Source organism: Phaseolus vulgaris, chromosome 2 (genome assembly GCF_051622355.1).
Source record: "Phaseolus vulgaris cultivar YP4 chromosome 2, ASM5162235v1, whole genome shotgun sequence".
Taxonomy (NCBI): domain Eukaryota; kingdom Viridiplantae; phylum Streptophyta; class Magnoliopsida; order Fabales; family Fabaceae; genus Phaseolus; species Phaseolus vulgaris.
Window position 1 is genome coordinate 39,441,109 of NC_143499.1, and position 21,444 is coordinate 39,462,552.

The 21,444-nt window shown below is 31.1% G+C and overlaps 2 protein-coding genes and 1 long non-coding RNA gene across 5 annotated transcripts; 1 reads left to right on the forward strand and 2 right to left on the reverse strand.

Moving 5' to 3' along the window:
- Positions 1-4,103: 4,103 nt before the first annotated feature.
- Positions 4,104-4,718, reverse strand: LOC137811952 (uncharacterized). Its single transcript, XR_011081205.2, has 2 exons — positions 4,580-4,718; positions 4,104-4,500 (listed from the first exon to the last, which is right to left on the reverse strand). It is a non-coding gene; the product is annotated as an uncharacterized LOC137811952 (long non-coding RNA).
- LOC137811951 (transcription factor bHLH112) lies at positions 4,358-7,796 on the forward strand. Of its 2 annotated transcripts, none has more exons than XM_068613814.1 (7): positions 4,358-4,722; positions 5,048-5,654; positions 5,779-5,889; positions 6,007-6,072; positions 6,231-6,296; positions 6,440-6,490; positions 7,172-7,796. In XM_068613814.1, exons 1-7 carry the CDS (start codon positions 4,358-4,360, stop codon positions 7,328-7,330), a joined length of 1,425 nt encoding a protein of 474 aa, XP_068469915.1. In that variant the 3' UTR covers positions 7,331-7,796. The 2 variants fall into 2 exon arrangements, with proteins under 2 accessions (XP_068469915.1, XP_090154911.1); XM_090298785.1 differs by lacking the exon at positions 4,358-4,722 and adding an exon at positions 4,850-4,887.
- Positions 7,797-17,737: 9,941 nt separating this feature from the next.
- On the reverse strand, positions 17,738-20,788 carry LOC137811953 (putative NAD(P)H dehydrogenase (quinone) FQR1-like 1). Of its 2 annotated transcripts, XM_068613815.2 has the most exons (5): positions 20,643-20,748; positions 20,323-20,346; positions 19,031-19,124; positions 18,339-18,601; positions 17,738-18,246 (listed from the first exon to the last, which is right to left on the reverse strand). In XM_068613815.2, the coding sequence occupies exons 3-5, from the start codon at positions 19,112-19,114 to the stop codon at positions 18,012-18,014; spliced, it is 582 nt and encodes a 193-aa protein (XP_068469916.1). In that variant the 5' UTR covers positions 19,115-19,124; positions 20,323-20,346; positions 20,643-20,748; the 3' UTR covers positions 17,738-18,011. The 2 variants fall into 2 exon arrangements, with proteins under 2 accessions (XP_068469916.1, XP_068469917.1); XM_068613816.2 differs by lacking the exon at positions 20,323-20,346 and having other exon boundaries at positions 20,643-20,788.
- Positions 20,789-21,444: the final 656 nt, after the last annotated feature.

The following is a 21,444-nucleotide window of genomic DNA, read 5'->3' on the forward strand; positions in this document are numbered from 1 at the left end:
TAATTCTTACTAACTTGAACATTAAAGAATCCTCTCCAATATCTCATCAGAATTCGTCAATAAACTTGACCTTTTTAGGAATTCGTCAATATCAACTCTCGGAAGTAAAAACTTGACCTTTTAGGAATAACTTTTTCCACCTCAAGAAAAGTCGTGCTCCTTTGTGAAAAGAACATTTAGTGCCTAACTTGGAGTCTGTGTAAAACTTTTTCCAGACCACAAAGTTGTATGGTTGCTACTAAAAGTCGAAGTATAATCTCGACTCCATCCAATCTTGAGATTGACCCATCGTTTGTGAATACCTTCAATACACACATGGAAAATATTTTCTAGAAGAACAAGGACACTCTTCAACACACTATAGTCGGCATGCAACAACAGTAAGCGAAGAAAAATTCATTGGTTGTGATGGTTGTTTATTTTCAAACGACCTTGGACAACTTTGGATGTAATTTATAAAAAGAAATTTTTATTTCAAGAATGTGTCTCATTACAACTATGCTAAAAAAAATCCTCCTTAGGAACAAAAATAAAGTTGAGGAAAAAAAGTACATAATTCAATTACAAAAATTTGGATAAACTATCTTCAAGTTGTACTATCTTCAAGAACTCCATTCCAATGGGAATCAGATCAAATAAATGTTTTCTTGCATCAGTTAAACAATACAATAATCAGGATTGGTGAGGAAGATGAATGGAGATGGAAAGCCGAGGTTAGCCACATTTTTACGGTCAAATTTTTCTATAATGTGCTTGAGAAGGAAGGGAGTGTTGAAAATAATAATATTTGGGAGAAATTCTGAGAGATAAAGGCACTACCCTCCACACAAGTTGTAGGATGGAAAGTTTTATTAAACAGAATAACAACAAAAGTTAATCAAGACAAAAAGGGGCTTATTTTTGGATAATACAATGTGTATCCTATGTGGTAGGGAGGGGAAAACTTCTAATCATCTTCTTTTTTTGCTGCAACATTTCATGGGCTGTTTGGAATATATGTTACAAATGGTTTAGTGAAATTACATTCCAACACAACATACCAAAAAATCATTTCAAACCGTTCATGAGTTTGAGATTATCTAATTTAGTGAAATTTGGAGACATAGAAATAAAATTGCATTTAATGCTACACTTAACCCGATATAAATCTTTACCGTGTATTGATCCTCTCAATTACCTGGAACAACACAAGTCATTGCCAACAAAGACTTATAATTGAATTTGAGCGAATCTCAGTTTTTGTTAATATCTAATTATTGTTTTTGGGTTGGGGTTTTTGTGTGGAACATTTTTTTGGTTGGACAAGCAAATAACAAATGTGTTGCTTTAAAGTTGGGAAAGATAAGTTGTTGATCAAATTACAAAATGCACGAACATTGACATCTTAGTTGTAGTAAATGACCAATTTTTTTTTGTAAAAGAGTTGGAATATCCCTAATTAATACTTCCATTTATTTAATTTTTTTTATAATAAAAAAATTCACAATCTCAGTGAATCATCTCACTTAAAAATAAGTGACCATTATAATTCGAAATTCTTTAAAAATAAACAATCATTGCATCAGTTCATAGATCAAACTTGTTTGAAAACAACGTACCATCATTTGTAGTCATTTAAAAATAAATTATCATCACATCAAATTAGTACAAAGAGGTTTTTAAAAATAAACAATCATCACAGTAATCCGAAGTCATTTGAAAATAAATTATCATCACAATAATTCGAAGTAGTTTGAAAATAAATGACCATCATATCAAAATCAACATAATTCGATAAGTCATTTGAAGTAAATGACAATCTCGAAGTAATCCAACTCACAACAAATAAAATATCATTGGATCAAAATAATTCGATGAACACTTGCATAACACTGAAACCCATTCATCCTTCAAATTTGTTCACATGCATCTCATTTGTGGATTATGAACTTGGGAGACTTATGTACCTACCAATGTTAAGATATATGAAAATACGCATAATAATATAAAATTCAATCAAATCAGATGCAACCTAAACTCTAAATTCTAAACCCTAAATGATGATAAACAACATGAAAACTTCTCTTTAAATTTTTTTTAATGAAAAACAATATGACAACCTTAAAATGGCATTACTATAAACAGACTTCTCCAAATAGTTCGTGAGCCATATAGTACTCTCCAAATATAATGTTGAAAACTTCTTATCAACTAATTCATTTATATATATAAAGTATAATCAATGCCATATATTTAAATAAAACAAATAATCAATGTCAAAAAAATGGGTCAAGTGTTTTTCATAATATAATTATGGAAATATTATAGTATTTTCATTTTTTCTATTTTAAAATACATAAATAAGGAAATACGAAACAGATTTCATAACTTTTTTAAAAAATAATCAACAAAAAATTAAGTTAAATGAAATAGTAGAAGGATGTAAGAAATTTTATATCAATTAAATATTAGAATGAGCGCAAATTTTATCTTATAAAACCGATTTTTTAAAGATTGAATTAAGTTTTAAAATCTACTCTTTAATATATAATATTAAAATCATTTTCAATATATCTTAATGATTATATTTAGGTTTACCAGACGCTATCGTTATATGTCATAAAGTTATTATAACTGTGTAGATCAATTAAAAACCTTAATTTTTAAATATTTTTCTATACTTTGATAATTATATTGTGAGTTTGGTTTAAGTTTCATTAGCACGTGATGTTCCGTGCGACCCCACTGTTCTTTAGCCAACTAATCGTTATTTGGAAAAATGGAAACATTAGTACATTAACAACTAGGTTAGTGGCCCAGCTAGTTGTACTAGTGCTGGTACTACGTCGTTTGCAATCATAACATTACCATGAAAATGGTCCTCAATTTTATCTCAGGGTACAGATTTTTGGATTATGATTATTATCTATCATGTTTCAAATTTGTGGGGGAAAGAGAAACCAACTACTTAAAAGGTAAATGTGCAGAGGATTCTTTTTCGGTCCTTTTAAAAACATATCACTATTTTGAAATCATTAAATTATACAAACTAACTAAACTATACAAATATATATATATATATATATATTTTATAAATTTATAACTTTTATTATTCAATACGTTTTGTTTAACATGAAATTTATACTATAAGTAATGGAGTATTGTTTTTTTTAAGACTATATGAAGAAATTAAGCTTCACCAAGAGGAAAAGGAAGATAAGTAGTTCGCTAAGTCATATAACTAGATTTATTATTAGCTATTTTTTTTATAGTTCCATTTTTCAATATTTTAAGAACTTTTCTCAAAGACATTGTAAAAAAGAGTTTATTACTCTAAACAAATGATTAGATTCATAATCATTTTATTTTAATGCAGGATTTGAACTCTATTTAGAAATCATGGCATGGGTAGACAGCAAATCAAATCTCACAACATGAATATTAATATACCACTGATATCCTTTCATGTACACACAAAGAAATAAGATTTCTTTTTTAGAATAATGAAAAAACTATTTTAATACAATAATTCTTTTACTTTATAAATAATAAATAAATAAATAAAATATTTTAAAAATGCTCCTACTTTGTATAAAACTCGACCCTACTTCTCCAACATATATCAACTCAATTCCTAAAAACAAAATATTTTTCCTGAGCTACGTACAAAAAACAACAACTACATACAAATCCGTTTATATAATGGTTGAGTAACTGAAAAAGTTAATTACATATTTATACCTAACCACGAGGAAATTCATCTTTTGCTTTGTGCTATTAGATTTCACAAGCAGTTCTTCATGTCTCAGTTAATAGTTTTTACGAACGCTATGTAATGTCTTTTATTTTCTCTTCAACCCTAGTAAATATCAACGTTAGCTTCAACAAAACAATATTACAAAATAAATAATATATAATACTTATTTATGCTAATTTTTATATAACAAGTATGTTGGTAAAATAATTCCATATGCACATTTATCATAACTCTTAATGGAATTGAAAAAGAAAGTAATTAAATTAAACTCAAGTTGGGATAAAACTCACACTTATATCCTAATATATATATATATATATATATATATATATATATATATGTTTTTAAGAAAAGGAGAATTAGAATATGATTCAAAATTCTCTCTCTCATGATCAGCAGTCATCCTGTTGTAATGTCAACCGGATTAATCTCCATTGTTCGCACCCTTTTAACCGTTTCGTATATAAAATCACTCAAACTCCAACCCTTTTCTTTTGTAAGTAAACCTATATTGCTGAGTGAAATACTTTTTTATAGAGGACGTAACTCAAGAAGCTAGCAAAGCTCATAGATACAAACAAGTCAGCAATTTGATAAGAAAGGAGCAATTTCAAGTTTGCCATGGCTGAGGAGTTTCAAGCTAGGATTTGTGGTGAAAACTGGTGGAGTAGTACTATTGATTCAGCAAGAACTGTCTTCCCTATAAGCTCATCATCGATTTCTTCTTCTCCTTGTTCCGTGGCAGCTAATAATGATGCAGGAATCTACAGCACTCGGCAAACAGATTTGAAGGCAACCAAGTGTTGTGTTGAAGAGACTAACAATTTTGTTTCTAACTCTTACCTGGGTTTTGTTGATGCACAGAAGGCACCCAAGAGTGAATCAGCCAGTGGAAGTGGTGGCATGTTGATGGATTCCACCATACAGATGATGGGTTTTGGCCTCACATCTTCAACATCAGAGAATTGGAATCAGCCTCTATTAGTGTAAGGCATCACCAAAAATAATATGTATATGATGATGATATATACTTTACTTTTGCTAACACATTTTCTTGTGAGAGAGAATTTTAATTAAATTTTTTATGTAATATATGTGTGGGTGGAAGGTTTTTAGTATATGGTCCAGCGCTTCCACTAGGGTTGAAAAAGGTTTATTTCTCTTAACTTTTTCTCATTGATTTCATTTGAAAAAGGGAACTTGATATTATCAAAGCATATATGGCGTATAAAATAGCTCTTAATTGTTTCTTTCCCTATTGGATTCTCCTAATCATGACCATAAATTTTGTCTTTTTTTTTTATCCCATAGTCGATGTAATGGAAGGGCAGAGAGCAATTTTCAATCCGTGCTTCAGGAAGAAACGGGAATAGATTCTTCTAATTCACAAAGTCGCAGGGATTGGACCCCAAAGAGCTTCTCTTCTGGTGGTGGTGGAGGAGACCAAATTGATAATTTCAAGCCATTGAACCAAGAATTTTCAGGAGATTACCAGAGTCTAAGTCCTTTATCAAGCAGTGGGTTATCGTCAAATCGTGATTTCGCAATCGGATCAGCCTCATATGGTAACCCTTCAACGTTACAAAGCTTATATGACCCTGATCCTCATCCACAATTACCACACCACTCACTTTTCACCAACCCTCCAATGTCCTATTCATCAAAGGCAACTTATGGGACACCCTGCACTGAACTAACACCAACATGGTCTAAAGTCTCTACCTTTTTGAACCCCACAACAATAGCAAAGCAACACCCTATTGGACTTCACTTTTCTAACAACACCCCTTTCTGGAATGCTTCCGCCGACGCACTTAACGACATAAGAGTAGGTACCTTTGCTTCTTCACAACCACAATACCAAACGCCAACCTTTGATCAAGAGAAACCCAATTGCCCAAGTACTATATTAATTAAGGTACATATATGTTTCAGTTAATACAATTTTTCATGTTCGGTGTTTAAAGATATATATCCATGTCTCTAGCCAGCTAGGGTTTTCTGCTGGGGACTGTAATTGATAAATATGTACTGAAGTGCAGCTCAACAGTGAAGAAACTCTAGATTCAGCAACAATAACGAAGAAAGATGCTTGTGAACCAGCATTAAAGAGGCCAAGGATTGAAACTCCATCTCCATTACCAACTTTTAAGGTATTGTACTGTTATTGTTTACTGCAATTCAACTTTTCTTTTTTCCACTATGCAACATTGTTCAAACTTTATAATAATTTCACTTTAGATTTTAATCAACTTGACATGTATGGACAGGTTCGGAAAGAGAAGCTGGGGGACCGGGTCACTGCTCTTCAGCAATTGGTTTCACCTTTCGGAAAGGTGAAAATTTTAGGATACGTCTCTTTCACTTCTTCTTTTTTTAATTTCCAAAGGAGCTACGACTATGATAGAATTGAGACCTTTACTTTCTTAGAGCACATTGAAAGGTAAAAATGAAAAAACTCACTCAGATATTTTATTCTTGTTCATCTTAACAGACCGACACCGCATCCGTTCTTCACGAAGCCATCGAGTACATTAAGTTCCTTCATGATCAAGTTAATGTATGTTTCCATTGATCCAACATTGTTTTGAAGAAAACCCTAATTATTGAGTACCATATACACATCTTCAATAAGAAAAGGGTTTCATTTTATAAGGCACTTTTTATGTTGTGTTTTAAATATTATCTTCACATGAATTACAGGTTTTGAGTACCTCATATATGAAAAATGGAGCTCCCATTCAACAGCAGCAGGTAGTACAAAAATGCTTATAGTATACTTTCGTTTACTAAAAATGTCTTTTATCAATAGTAGATAATATGTTAATATTAATATTGCTTTATTGATATGATTTATTAATGAAATAAATTATTAGTATAGATTGTAATGTATGGATGCCATATATATATATATATATATATATATATATATATATATATATATATATTTCTCAGGCACTTATTTAACACTTCTTTCTTTCTAATAGCTTTCTAACATTACATTTTTCTCACTTTCTCTCTCAAAATGTCAAAAAGGTATGAAAGCGTTCATTTCATATTTTTCCTATATATATATATATATGAGGACTTTTATTAAGAGAGGAGAGTAAATTTTATCCAAAAGATTAAGATTAAATTATAAGCTCTGGCTATTTGAAGTGATTATATTATTATTAAATAACTTTTAATTGATATAATTTATATAAGATCGCAGGGTCTAAATTTACCCTTAAAATGCTCTCATTAAAGTACCCTTATTACTTCGTACATTCACATATATAGCAATAGTTGAAGTTTGAGTATCCTGACATAAATAGTTGTAATGACTAATGGTTTTTTAATAATTAGTATGAGATTGGTTTTTGTAGTGATTTTGTAGCATTATATATGGCTGAGTAGCATTGAAACTTTTATTATATATATGTTGGTCGAAAGGAGTGTGATGATATGAAAGAGTCAGAAGGAGCACAGGAAGATTTAAAAAGTCGAGGCCTGTGTTTGGTACCGATTTCAAGCACATTTCCAGTGGCAACAGAAACCACTAGTAGTGCAGAATTGTGGACGCCTACATTCAGAGGCGCACTCTTGAGGTAGAGAAGATAAAGCCAAAGAGACTCGGGCAGTGGAGAATTGATGACGTATTATTAACTATTTGCATATGTAAGATGATGAAGCAGATGTGAAGGCACAGTTTATGCAGAGAAAAGCTGAAGAAAACAAAGGATAAAAAGAAGGAAAAGTGAGAAAAGAAACAAAGGAAGTGACCCTTCAAAGGTCACCAGAGAAAGCTGGGCCAGCCACAACCAGAATGATGTGCGCTTCCAAATGATTGGTGACCACTGGAAGAGAAAATATTTAAGTGCATAGATATAGTTTATCAACTATATGTTACTTAATTTGTGGTTAGTGAGTGAGTGTGAGAGTAGGATCATATACTAAATTCAGCCACACTTGACATTAGAGTAGGTGATTTGTTGCTGCTTCTGCTACAGAATATATGCAGAATTCACTTGTTTCTGTCAATGATTGTTTATTATGATAGTAATATATTTTGTTCCAATCTATGCCTACCACCCAATTCTTTTGTTTAAGGGAAAAACAAAGTACAAGATATTCATTTTTTTTGGTTTAATGTAATTTTTATTTTACTCTTTCAATTATTTTCATGATGTAAGTGTTTCCTTCACTCACCCTTCTAAAATATCATTAGGTGGTATGGAAGATCGTGAAAGAGATTTAATTTTTTAAATTTAAAATAAAATAATTAATAATATTTAATTAATTATAATGTATAATGGAGGATCTTATAATTCATTTTCCTTAAATGTTTAATTAATTTTACTGTCTCGTTGTTCATTTTGCTAGGTAAGTGATAAGAGCAAGTTGTCTTTAACCGATTCTGATTTAGCACCTTTACATTTTAAGTTTAAATACAAAAAGTAGTGGTCCTAAAAAAATTATAAAATCCACTTTATAGTAATTATTTTAATGGGATGTACATCAATCGGTCAGTCTTAAATTTATTTTGTAACTTCTCATAAAATTACGAGGATACGTGTAGAAAGTAAAGAAGTGGACTTAAGAGAATAAAATTAACTGTTTCAAACAAAAAACAGAATAAAATAAAAACTAATGATTAAACTTAATATAAATAAATAAAATTTAAAAATTGTGATAAAAATAAATACACACTTGATAAAATCTAAAATTAATTATAAATATAAGTGGTAGTTTTCTATTTAATCACTATTAAAAAAATTTACATAAATACAATTTAATCTTTATATTTGTGTTGATTTCTTTATCATTATATTTATATTAAAATATTTTATACTATTTAAAAGGTATTATTTTACAAAAAGTTATTCTTTATCCAATTTAAAATTATTAAATAATAGTTTTAGTATAGTATATTTAATCTACTTTATAATTACAAAAAAATAGTTATGCTAATAAACATAATAAAAATTTTAGAAATTTGTATAATTTATTTTCCGATTTTAAAAAAATTATTTCATTTATGTATTGATTTTACTAAAAAATATTAAAATTTGCTTAAATGATAATTTTTTAAATATTTAATTTCAATTTATACATCTCAAATTTATTAAATATAATCATGCAAAATTTCTCACATGACAGTTATTTATGTCTTTCTAGTTAATTTTGTGACTTCTCTCCACACTTTCTTATCTCATTAATACTCCTAATAATCACACCTACTTAAATTCATCACGTTATCTGTCAAACCAGAAAAATCCCCCCCAAAACACAAGTTTAAATACACTTCAAAACAACCAAGCCTACTCATTTATGGTCCCTTATCAAATAACATAAAGCTTGCTTCGGGGCTTAATGCTTAAACCACAAGCAGTTCTACCACTGCATGCATTGGCCAATAAAATGCTACTCACCAACTACTTTTATGGCCAAGCACCTATCAAGAAATCCCATCTTCATGAATCAAACTTTCCAAAGCTGATTCCTTCCCCACTTCAAATTCTAAGACAAAGTTAAGATATTAAAATTCATAGAGGACATGTACTCTATGTCCCTTTAATTATCTTTTTTAATATATTTTATATATTCGGTTTCATACATTATTATTAGAATAAGAAAAATTAGTGTTCATTTGATGTTATCTACTGTCAAATCTTCAATTGTGTCACGTTAAACATTTTTACATGGTCTACTCTATCATTTTTAAATATACATTTATTCTTATGTTTCTATATCTCCCCAATTTTTGCTACCTATACACATCCACATATTCTATTGCTTGTTGTGTTCAAAAAAGGAATTAATTCTAGTATGTATGAGATGTGTCTTCGTATCATAATGGTTAACCGTTGACACCCGTAACCAATTATAACACATCCTCCATATAAGCCAAACGACCTTGCAATTGAAAAATAAATGATTTATTGACTTATCTTTCACACCACACATAAAACATAAATTACTTACTAAAGAAACTTCACGTCTAATCAAATTGTCCTTTGTTACTATTGTCTTTTGTAAAACTCTCCAACCAGTTATTTGTGCAGATGAGAGAGTCTTAATCTTCAAAAATTCTTCGAAGATGAATCTATTTTCGTCTTGTATTTCTTTCCTTAAAATTATATATGCTAACTTTATCGTATACCTTTCAGACTCTCCCTTCCTCCATATTCATTTATCATCTTTTTCATCCTTACACTTCCTTAACCACCTCCTTGTTTTCCAAAAGATGATTTGTTATTGTGATATTGTAAATTGATCTGATATGGCACCCAATAATCCCTCATTCTCATAATGTTAGTTCTTAATTATTTTTTCATAAATTGATGGTTGGTTACTAAATATGAAAGAAGGTACATAGAAGGAATTTGATAAAGTTGGGGAACGAAAAGGCTTGAGGCATAATTTATTAAAGTATGCGAATTATGAGTCCTAGCTCATCTTTCTTTGATACAAAACTTTCTCTTTTTTGTTTTGGCTAATCAAGGACAATATATCTATCTTCTAGTACAAGTTTTTCTTCCCACCTGAAAAGGGTTCTTGCTTTTCACAAAGGAAAAAAAGGTTATTCCTTCTTTGTTGGTACTTTGAATCTGATCTTGCAAGCCCTTTACGCACCAAATTTACCTCTTCCAAGCTTTGGAACAACTTTGATCTACCAATATTAATATTTCAATGTTAGGAAGGAAAATGAAATAGGAGACAAGAATTTGTTCAAAAAAAAAGATGGAATGACAAATCATGAGAGCTAACTAAAAAATTATTCTTTTTTAGTTTGGAGGTTCAAAATCCCTGAAATTAAAATAACTCTGAAATGTCCCTTTTCTTTGGTTCTCTTCCATCCAAATGTATGAAGCTTTTTTTCCTTTGGGTCCGTAACATATATACCTTTCAGTGCTGTCAAGTTGGTAGTTGACATAAATGAGATGATTAGATTTGTAAAGGAGACAAAAAGGATTTTACTATTTTTGGGTGAAAGACCTTCGGATACTGACTTAAGCATAATAATTTTAGTTGACATTGGTTATTCCCAAAGTTGCAATAATAAGAAGAATAAATGCAGAATATTGATGTGATTCCACGCCATACTTGTCGATGAAATGAGAGAGACCACAAATTTTAACTCTCAAGTCCTCTTTTGCTTCCATTCAAACACTGCATATTTTAAATCTATTTTATGTATATGTCTATCTCATATCTCAATTTTGTAACGTCAGCTGAGTTCGATATAAATGGGAGAATCAGAAAAAGTCAAAATAATAATTTGTAACCTTATTGGTTTATATATGAGGTTACAAGATTGTAGCGTCATGGGTATAGTTCGATGTTGCGTATTAATAGATCACCTATCGATGTTCATATCTGAGACATTATATCAGCACAAATCAAGGGATTCTGAATAATCAGCATTTATTATTGAATTATACCAATATCAAGACCCAATATAAAAGGGATAGGGTGAATATTTTCAGTATATATCAAAGAATGCATCAGAAAGAAAGAAATATTACACACACTGGCTAATAGTACACTTATTCTTGGTTACACTCAATATTCTAGGTCTGAGATCGTCAAGACTCTTATCTGGAACAAACCTTAATCAAATTCATTCTCATTTAGAAAAGATGGAAGTAGAGAAATTAGCATTGGTTTGTATATGATTAAGTCATTCCTTGTCCAATTAGTAATTATCATTCATAAGTTATTTGGATTAAATTATTTGAGAGTATATTTGATAGAATAATTTGAAATATAATATTTGTGTATTTTTTTTTAACTTTACGAGTTATATGTTATGGAATATAGAATTGTATTCGATATTGTAAATATATATATATATATGATAGTTTTGAATATTTATTATTATTCTTAATCAAACAATTCATAAATTATAATTAGGAATAGCCTAGAGCCCAACAAATTCGGCTTTGTAAAATTGGTCATTTCTTTTTGTATCTCTATAGTTTATCTGCATTCTCATGAGATTGGTTAAAAGATCACAATTGTTTCCTTGTCACTACCACCATTTGTTATCTGACAGGGCAGAGGCCATGCCAGCCACCATCTTCTTGGATGTGGTCTTTGTACTGGTAGGCACCGGACGAACACACGTGGCCGACCGACCGAATGCATAATAAATGTAAAGGCATTTATGTGGCAAGCTAAGGTGTTAAGATACACCTCCGAAAAATAAGGAGAACGCGCTTAGAGAATATATGTTCTCCGGGTATTCCGGGGCACGACTGGCAAGACTTATCCATAACCACCCTGAGCCCTAGGGACAGAAAGCCCATTAGGCAACCCTATAAATATTGTGCTCAAGCCAAAGAAAGGTACGTTTTTCATCCACTTACTAAACCACACTTAGAATCTCTCACTTACTTGAGCGTCGGAGTGCCTTCGCAGGTACCCTCCCCCGCCCGACTGAAGGAGACACCAAGAAGGAACGACCGACCGAAGAAGAGGAAGATCGACACATCAGCAATTATACTATATCAACCGACCGTGTCTGGGCCCATCTCTCCACTCAGGTACAATCTTCATCTTGTCTTCGTGTCACTTTTGTCTATATATTGTGTTATAGGAAGGAAGTGTTTCGAAATATAATTTGAAAATTATTTTTTGTATAAATTATTTTTTTAGATTTTATAATTTGTAAGACATTTTTGGAGTGCATAATGCAAAAGTTGAATTTTAAATTGTACACTCTTAAAGTCAACAAAACTTTTAAATTATACAATTCAGAAATAAAAAATATTTTTTTTTATAAGAAAAGACTTATGGATTGTAAAATCTTATATAATTTAAAACTCATTTTTACTTCTAAATTATGCAATCGGAAGCTTTTTTATGCAAAAAGGAAAAAGATGACTTATGAATTGTACAATTCAATTTTTTTAAAGATGAAACAAGACGTCCATAAGTATGCAATGTAGTAGAAAACTATGGGGTTACAAAAAGAAATCCCCGTAAAATTTAGCAACTTCTAGATCACAAAAAGGCTTGACAATAATAATAAGGCCTTTTACATTCACTGAACTTTGTAACATATGGAGGACTGTTTCATCCTCATTAATTTTAATTTTTTAAAAATGTTCCCCTGTAATATTCTGGATTATGTAATCTGAAAGATTTTTTCCAAATTCGTAATTAGCTTCTGGATGATGTAATCTGGAAACATTTTTTCAGATGAATGATTAATTTCTGAATTACATAATCCAAAAGTTTTTCTAATATGAGATTAGTTTCCAGATATGTAATCCAAAAGTTGTTTTTCAAATGAGTGTCCAGATTACATAATTCGGAAGCTACTTTCAAATTCAAATTTCCATATTATATAATTCAGAATACCATTTTTTAAAAATATATTCTGGATTACATAATAAGTAAGTTATTTTTGAATTTGAGATTAACTTCTAGATTAGATTATGTAATCCAGAATAAGATAACACAAGAATGATACAAAAGTATTTTCATATTTGGTACGGAGGTGTGGCAGAAAAACATGTAAAAGTGCAAAAAGAAACAGTACGTATGGAGAACCCAATAATTAACCCAATTGATCACGGTACCACAGCAGCCCGGCTTATTTAAACACGTTCTTTAATCCTCCATTCTAAAACTAAAGATATTAATATTTAGAGAAAAGTTTTTTTAACATCCTCAGTAAAAAAAAAAAAAATACATCTAACAAACACTTATTTTAATATAATAATATTTTAAATTAAAAATAAAATATTAATTTATTAAATTGTGAAATGTATGTTTTCACACAGTGTAAACATATCACCATCCTAATATTTATGAAATTATATATGGAGTGATGATGATAAATAGAGCCCTACTGAAAAATAAAAAGCCAAGAATTACTTCCAATGGGGGACAGTAATTATACAATAACAATAAGAAAATAATTAAGATGAAGAACAATTTTAAATTATATGCCAAACCGAAGTCGTTAAAATTATCGATTGTTTAAATAAAATAAAATATTCACTGAAACAATTTTTCTTTTTAATAAAAAAATGAAAATTTGGAGTGTTGTAGGATGAGACCCACGTAAATTTTAATAATTATAATATATATTACGAATACATTGGTAGTGAGTAGAACAACCTCAACTAAAGGTTATGGATTTCAATTCTGTTAACTTGCATTAATAGCTCATTTGTAAGTATTAATATTAGTGACAAATGGTACTTTATGGGGGTAGTTTAACTTGGTAATTTAAGGTGATACTTTTTCATTTTAACGAATTTAAATAATTTATTCCATTCATTTGTCGTGTGTTTCACTAATCTAATAAAAAAACTAACACGTAGATTAAAAATATTATTTATTTTTCATCTTTTTAATAGTTATTTTTTTAGATAGTTAGTCATTATGTAATTAACATTCTTTTCTCACAAAAAATAATTATTACACAACCTAATTTAAAAAGAATATGAAAAGAATTAAATAAAATATTTTTAATTCACATGTTAATTTTGTATGGCCTCCAACAATATGAGTTGAAAAGCATGTATTTTTTTTTCTTTATTGTAATGTATAGCAGTTTCTAATGTGTTAGCTTGTTAATATAATTTTGTTAGTTTGTTATTGGTATGTTGTTAAGCAATTTGACTTCCTCTGATCGCGATCTAGGGATTGAAGATTCAGAAGAAACACAAGGATCATGGTTGATTTTGTAGTTATCTGTTTTAAAAAATTATTAAATAAAAATCAATTTTATAGATATGTATGTTAGTTGTTAAATTGATTAAATTAAATTTTATTTTATATACTAAAAAATATTATTGATATATAAAGTAATTTCTATAATTGATAAATAGTTTTAATTTGATATCTAATTAACTACTAAGGGTTTAACTATTAATTATTTAGATTCTAAAGTTGGTAGTTAAAATCTTGGTATCAAATTAAATACCAATTTAGAAACTATTTATCAATAATAGAAACTAATCTAGTCTCTAAAATTAAGTTCTGATTTATCTTCTAACTCAAATACGTAGGTAACTATTAGTAGGTAACTCAAACTTCTTGTAGTGATGGTATCTCGACTCTCTTCCTTATAGAAGAACTGTTATTGGATGCGATGTTTACATGACTCAACCACCTGTCTTTTGAGTCCACAAATTCAACTTTTGTTTGTAAACTCATATGCTTATATATGGGTTAAAAAAGACCCATGGAGCTTGGTAGGAAAGGCTTACCACCACTGGTGTTGGCCTTTCTAAAAAAGAAGTGTGATCCCTCCTTAGTAATACTTAAATGTAATATAAGTTGTCTTTATGTTCTTATCTATATAGATGAGATAATTTTCAATGGCTTCTCTTCCACATTGTTACAATCTGTAATAATTAGACTAAGCTCAGTCTTTACTTTTAAGCAACTTGGTGATCTTAGATATATTTTTTTTTTTAATGTGGAAGTAAAATGTCTCTCTAATGATTATTTTCTTCTTTCTCAAACTAAATATATCCATCATTTACTTGAAAAAACAGGAAAATCAGCAACTAAAGGAATCTTCATCTTATACAAGGAGGATTAAAGCTTTTTAAGTATGGGTCTGAATATATGGATGATCATGCTTTGTATCGATAGTGGTATTTTACAACATTTAAAAGTAACTAGACCTGAAATTGGTTATAGTGTTAATGAAGTTTGTCAATTCATGACATAACCCTTATTATAATGGAAAGTTGTCAAAAGAATACTTCGCTACCTAAAAGCCATTTTTCTAATGGTTTACATCTTTAACTTACATCTACTTGTGACAGTTATAATTTATCTACCTATTATGATGCATATTGAGTCTCTAGTATTGATGATAGAAGATCTAATTTTGGTGCTTGTATCTACTTTGGAACCAATTTGATCTCTTAGTGGTCCAAAAAGCAAATTTTGATGGTTCGATCAAGTGTTGAGGTGGAATATATAAGTTTTGTCATCACTACATCTAAAATTCTATGACTAGAGTTAAAGATCAATTATACTAACCATCTCTTTCAAAGCATTTTTGCTTTAAGTCGTGTACTGGTAGTGTCCGCACGACTGACACTCTGATTCGACATCCAGTCCAAACCCACTGACACAATCAAAATCATTACGTCTAAACAAGGTTAATGAGACTAATCAACGATCAAGCACTAGGTAATGCACTCCTAAATATGTTGGAGATCCCACATCGACTAGAGATTAGAGCCTTTCATTGTATATAAGTGGGTGCAAACCTCAACCCTATGAGCCGGTTTTATGGGGTTGAGTTAGGCTTAAAGTCCACTTCGTAATATGGTAGTCACACTATTACATGCAATTTTTGTGGTAAATATGGTCATACTGAGGTTGTTTGTTTTCGCAAAGTGGGTTTTCCTTCTGGTAATGTTAAAACCTCAAAGTTTTCTTTTACTAGAAAAGTCTGCACTTTTTGTAATCGTCTTGGCCACACTGTTGACACCTGTTATAAAAAGCATGGGTTCCCTCCTGGCTACAAATTCACCAATTGGACATCCCAAGCCAATAATATGATTACTATATTACGAAGTGGACTTTAAGCCTAACTCAACCCCATAAAACCGGCTCATAGGGTTGAGGTTTGCACCCACTTATATACAATGAAAAGCTCTAATCTCTAGTCGATGTGGGATCTCCAACAAAATATGACACAACTCCCTAATTTGGCCCAATAACAAAGGGTCTATGGTAATAATATAAATAGGCACAAATTCCAAAGATCAGGTACGTCATCACCCAGTGTCGAATACCGAGTTCTTACTTAAACATCGGAGTACCTTTTGCAGGTATTATCCAAACCCGGAGCTAGCGAGGAAGAGGAGTGGAGGAGCGAGAAGGTGAGAGTTCAGCCGAGAAGAAGGAGCGAGGTGCAGATCGACCAATCGATCGAAAAAGTGTCTAAGTCGTTCTCTTGGTTCCAACCCTGTTCGAGAACAAATCATAATTCAAGTTTACACTTAGAACTAATACATGGAATTGAATATATGTTTTGTTCGTGAAAAAGTTGGTTAATTGTTACTCATATTTTTACATGTGATCAAATTTGTTGACATTTTTACCAAATCTCGCTCTGAAGTTCAGTTTTGTTTATTAATTATTTTCAATAACCTTGTGTTTGAGGGAGACTGCTAGTGTATCTCAGTTTCTAATATGTTAGCTTGTTAATATTTTGTTAGTTTGTTGTTCTACCTGTTACAACGTTCTGTAATATTATTGTTGTAGTCTTTATTTCAGTTCATTGCATGTATTATACACCTTTTTTGTTGCCTATATAAGTGTATATTGTTGAACCTTTGGAATAAGAAGAATCAGTTTATTCTCAAATTATCTCTGTGCAGATCAGTTTCTTTTATGTTGTGTAGATATGTTTATATCAACGTACAATGAAGACAATGATATTTAAACTTATAATCTCACATATAAATAACCCAACCTCTTTCATAATCTCTTTGAAAATTGAACCCCTCTATGTGGGGTTCCTTAAAAAAAATCCAAGCAGATGGATTGAAAAATGATGTTTCCGCGTGAGACGATCCATCAATTAAGTTGTAGTAGGTAATAAGATGGAAAGACGAGAAGAAAGGCAAAGGGATATTGCCACAGCGTTTGTGTAATCAAACCACAGTTCATCGGGCACGGACGTGTTATCTGCTTCGAAGTCTATTGTCTGATTTGATATCCTAACTTCCATTGGCAACAGGGAAAAACAAATGAACCATTGTCGGCAACGATGTACCGAGAGAAATCTTTATTACCAACCTAGGTTAGTTCTTTTACTCATAAAGAATGAACAGACATAAAATTCAGTTAAAATGAGAAAGCCTTTCAATAGAAAAACGAATTACTATATATATCATTGGCAAGTTAGTTGGATGATCAATGTCATGCACTCATGTCTTATCAGTTTATCACACCATAAAAACAAAATATGCTTTCATTGTAATTGATTGGCACCGTGCTATGAATATTATGCCAAATAAATTTATCTAAATGAAAATACTAAAAATTGCCAAATTCTTGTTACTGACAATAATAACATTGTATTTGAGGACATATTATGACAAATGACAACACACTGGTATTGAACCCAAGTATTGATTATTTTCTCTCCTTCTCCCCCTCTAATTAAAATCTTATTCTGTTCGACATCGAAGGAACTTGAAACTATATATGATGATGCACATGACTCTTTCGGTTGCTTAAGTAGATTGATGATGCACTATATTATAGAAACTTCAAATGGTAGATTGATGTATTAAGATCACTGAGATGATGCCTTGAGCCTCTTAGCAATGCCAGCAAAGTACTTCCCCTGATGGAAAGCTTGAGCCAATTCTAACTCAGTAGGTTTTCTGGAGCCATCCCCAGCGTAGGTACCCGCACCATATGGGGAACCACCCTTCACGTTCTCCATCTCAAACATTCCAGAACCAAATGTGTAACCAATGGGCACAAAAATCATCCCATGATGAACAAGCTGAGTGATAGATGTCAGCCTGCGCCATTAAAATCAGAAAGCAACTTGTGATCATTGGAATATGCGCAAAAAATAATTGTTGGAAAAAAAACACGTTAATAGGTGACTGACGGTGTAGTCTCTTGTCCTCCTCCTTGAGAACCGGTGCTGTAAAAGATTCCTGCAGGCTTTCCAGCTAATGCCTGTGTACGCCATAGGCTTCCTGTTGCATCCATGAAAGCTTTGAATTGAGCAGCCATTAGTCCAAATCTTGTGGGGAAACCAAGCAATAAGCCATCAGCCTCAGGTAGCTCATTGGGTGTAATAATTGGGACGTCACTCTTTGGAGGTGCCCCCATTTTCCCAAGGACCTCTTCAGGCAGTGTTTCAGGCACCTGTATGAATAAGAACATCATAAATATAGAATGAAAATTCCCAGAGTGTTTTGAGTAAGTTCTGATGAATTGTGAAGAATATAAAACTTGGTTAGAAAGTGCTTGCAACATATTTATAACTCATTCGTTTCTTCCACTCATCTCCTCCTTGATGATTGAAATTTATCCTAGTCTCACTAAATAATAAATGGGAAAGTGACACATATGGGTCCCTTATGAATTTCACCTAAGAATAAAGAATGTTAGATAATACTAGTCCAGAACTTCTTAGCTAGCTAGGTTAAAGCATAATGATTATTTGAACCTTTTGATAACTGGAAGCAAATCTTGAGATAGATACAAGATAGACTTTAACTAATCTCCAAATGTGAAATAAATGATCACAAATGTTCAAGAGAGTTTAAACCCGAAAAACTTGTCATTACAAACCTGCCATAGCGTAGCTTCCACTCCTTCAACGGAAGCAGCTCCTTTTTTAATCTCTTCTGCTAGCATCTCAACATGTCCGTACATAGAATAGTAACTAAACAGCAAACAAGCAATGTAAATTTTAATCAAATTCATTCTACAGCATTATGATTGACATTAAGTACAACTTCAGAAGGACGTTATCATAGGCCATAATGTACTAAACTAATAATGACCCCGAACCAGAAAAGGGTCGAGACACTATTCCTTTACAAAAAGCACAGACAGAAGAAATCATCAGTAAAAGTTAAAATTTGGGTCAAAAACACCGAAGCTCAATCAAAGTCATCATAACCCAAAACAAAGCCTGATTCAGTGATTTATGAAAGATTATTGCACCTACCACTAATGCATCTGGTGGCACTAAGTTATCACCAAGGACAAGTATAAGCATTTTAGTACCACCAGACAAGACATGATAACATTGACAGCTCGTTCTGTACAGTGAGAAGCCATTAACAAAGCCTGCCTCGTTTGTATTTGCATAACTCATAATTGAAATGGTTGGGGCCAAAGAAACATTTTTAAATACTAAAGGTTATATCGGAATTTGCAAGACAAGGAAGAGTCATCAATAATAATGAATGTTAGGACCACACTCTATTGAAGTGCGTGGGGCTTGCACTCTCGATTCCTTGGATAGACATATGCCTTCCCTTTACAACCTTCTTGAGAAAAGGTAGGTCTGCGGGGGTGTTCAGAATCATACCTTTCTCGGTAGTTATTGTTAATTTCCCCATAGAACCACTCTCTCCTCACCTCCAAGATTCTCCTTTCCCAAAACAAGAAAAGCTCTCTTTCCTTCAGTTGTATACCCCCAAATCCTTCTCAAAGGAAGAAATGGATAAAAGAAATTACCAATCAACGGAGAATAAGGAAACAGATCTGTGTCAATATTTCTCTTTGAAGGACTAATTTATCATTATGCTGAAACAAAAATTTCTGGAAATAGGCACAGCAGAAATAAGCTATTCACTGCAAAAATGTGAATTGATGAGAAACGACACAGTCCCCCAAATTTTTCAAGGGGCCAAAAGAACGCATGCAATTCTGCAAACTGGATTTTATCAACAACAAAAAGAGAACTGGCTGGCTTCAATTACCAAAATGGAAAATGACTTAGTGGCACTAACACGCAGAGTTGACTTTCAGTCATAGAAAACCGTACATAAGACACATAATAATAATAATTATAATAGTGCACACTGAAACACAAAGACCCACTTCCCAATTATCTATATTTCAGCACTTACCTGGATCAATACCAAATCGACAACCTGGGAAATGAAGCACACAGCCATAATCACCGAAAATCATAAGCAAAAGACAGAGTAACTGAACAACCAGCGAACAACAAAGGGGGGAAAACAATAATAACAATCGTTGTATCACTCATCATATGTTAATATGTATGTAAACATGTTTGTGCGGAGAAAATAAAGCAAAGGCACAGATAGTGAAAAGTAAGGGGGAAAAGGAAAGGGAAAGATGCCCCAGTCAAATTAGAGTGGAATTCGAAACTTGACTATGAGAAAATAAAGAAAAAAGGGAAGAAAAAGGAAAAATGGCTTACACAATGTAGACTTTAGTGGGTGCCATTGAAGAGTGTATATTGGTGTGAAGGTGTTTCTGTGTGTGTCTGTGAAGAGAAGTAAAGAAGGTGGAGTTGATAGGTGGATGAGAAGGTTGACAGGGGTACTTCTTCTTATATATTGCATGCCCCCCTAAGACACGCTGTAAATCAGTTATTTCCCTCCATTTTTTTATTTTTTATTAATTATCCAATAATTAACAATAAATAGTTCAAAATTCATATATATATATATATAACATTTTCTTAGTTCTGATTTTTTTTAAAATTTTATATACAAATTTGATAAATTTAAATGATAAATTTTAATATCTTAAAAAAATACATCTAAACATTCGACTAATATATTTATTTTATTACTTTTTATTTCTATAAAAAAAAATCAAACTTTTACATTTTTTTCTTGTATTTTTTTAAACAAATTTTACTAGCATTCTTTAACGCATGGTGTAACGTGTCTTAAACGATGTAATTTTTTATTTTTAAATATTTTTTTAAAATAAAAGTTTTCATGTTACACTATGTAACTTAAGATCTAAGCTAGACACATCAAGTAACAACAATCATTTACCATCACATAAAAAAAGTATTATTAAAAAAAATAAAAAAATACAAAAATAAAGTCTTATATTATAAAAATAAAATAAAAAATTGAAATATTTCTTTTGAATGATCAAAGTGATATATATGTATGTATATAAAACAGAGATCGTGACCATATTTAAATTTTAAAATAATATTTTTAAGAATTATAAAAAAAATCTTAACGTAATTCTTTTTTGTC

Bases quoted from the DNA above. Each gene is read 5' to 3' on its own strand.
- LOC137811951 (XM_068613814.1), top strand. From the start codon at position 4,358: ATGGCTGAGGAGTTTCAAGCTAGGATTTGTGGTGAAAACTGGTGGAGT. The intron at 6,073-6,230 runs GTGAAAATTTTA...TCATCTTAACAG, and splicing joins TGGTTTCACCTTTCGGAAAG to ACCGACACCGCATCCGTTCT. The intron at 6,297-6,439 runs GTATGTTTCCAT...CATGAATTACAG, and splicing joins TCCTTCATGATCAAGTTAAT to GTTTTGAGTACCTCATATAT.
- LOC137811953 (XM_068613816.2), bottom strand. From the start codon at position 20,668: ATGGCACCCACTAAAGTCTACATTGT. The intron at 18,602-19,030 runs GTTTGTAATGAC...TTATTCATACAG, and splicing joins TGGAAGCTACGCTATGGCAG to GTGCCTGAAACACTGCCTGA. The intron at 18,247-18,338 runs GTCAGTCACCTA...TTAATGGCGCAG, and splicing joins GGAGGACAAGAGACTACACC to GCTGACATCTATCACTCAGC.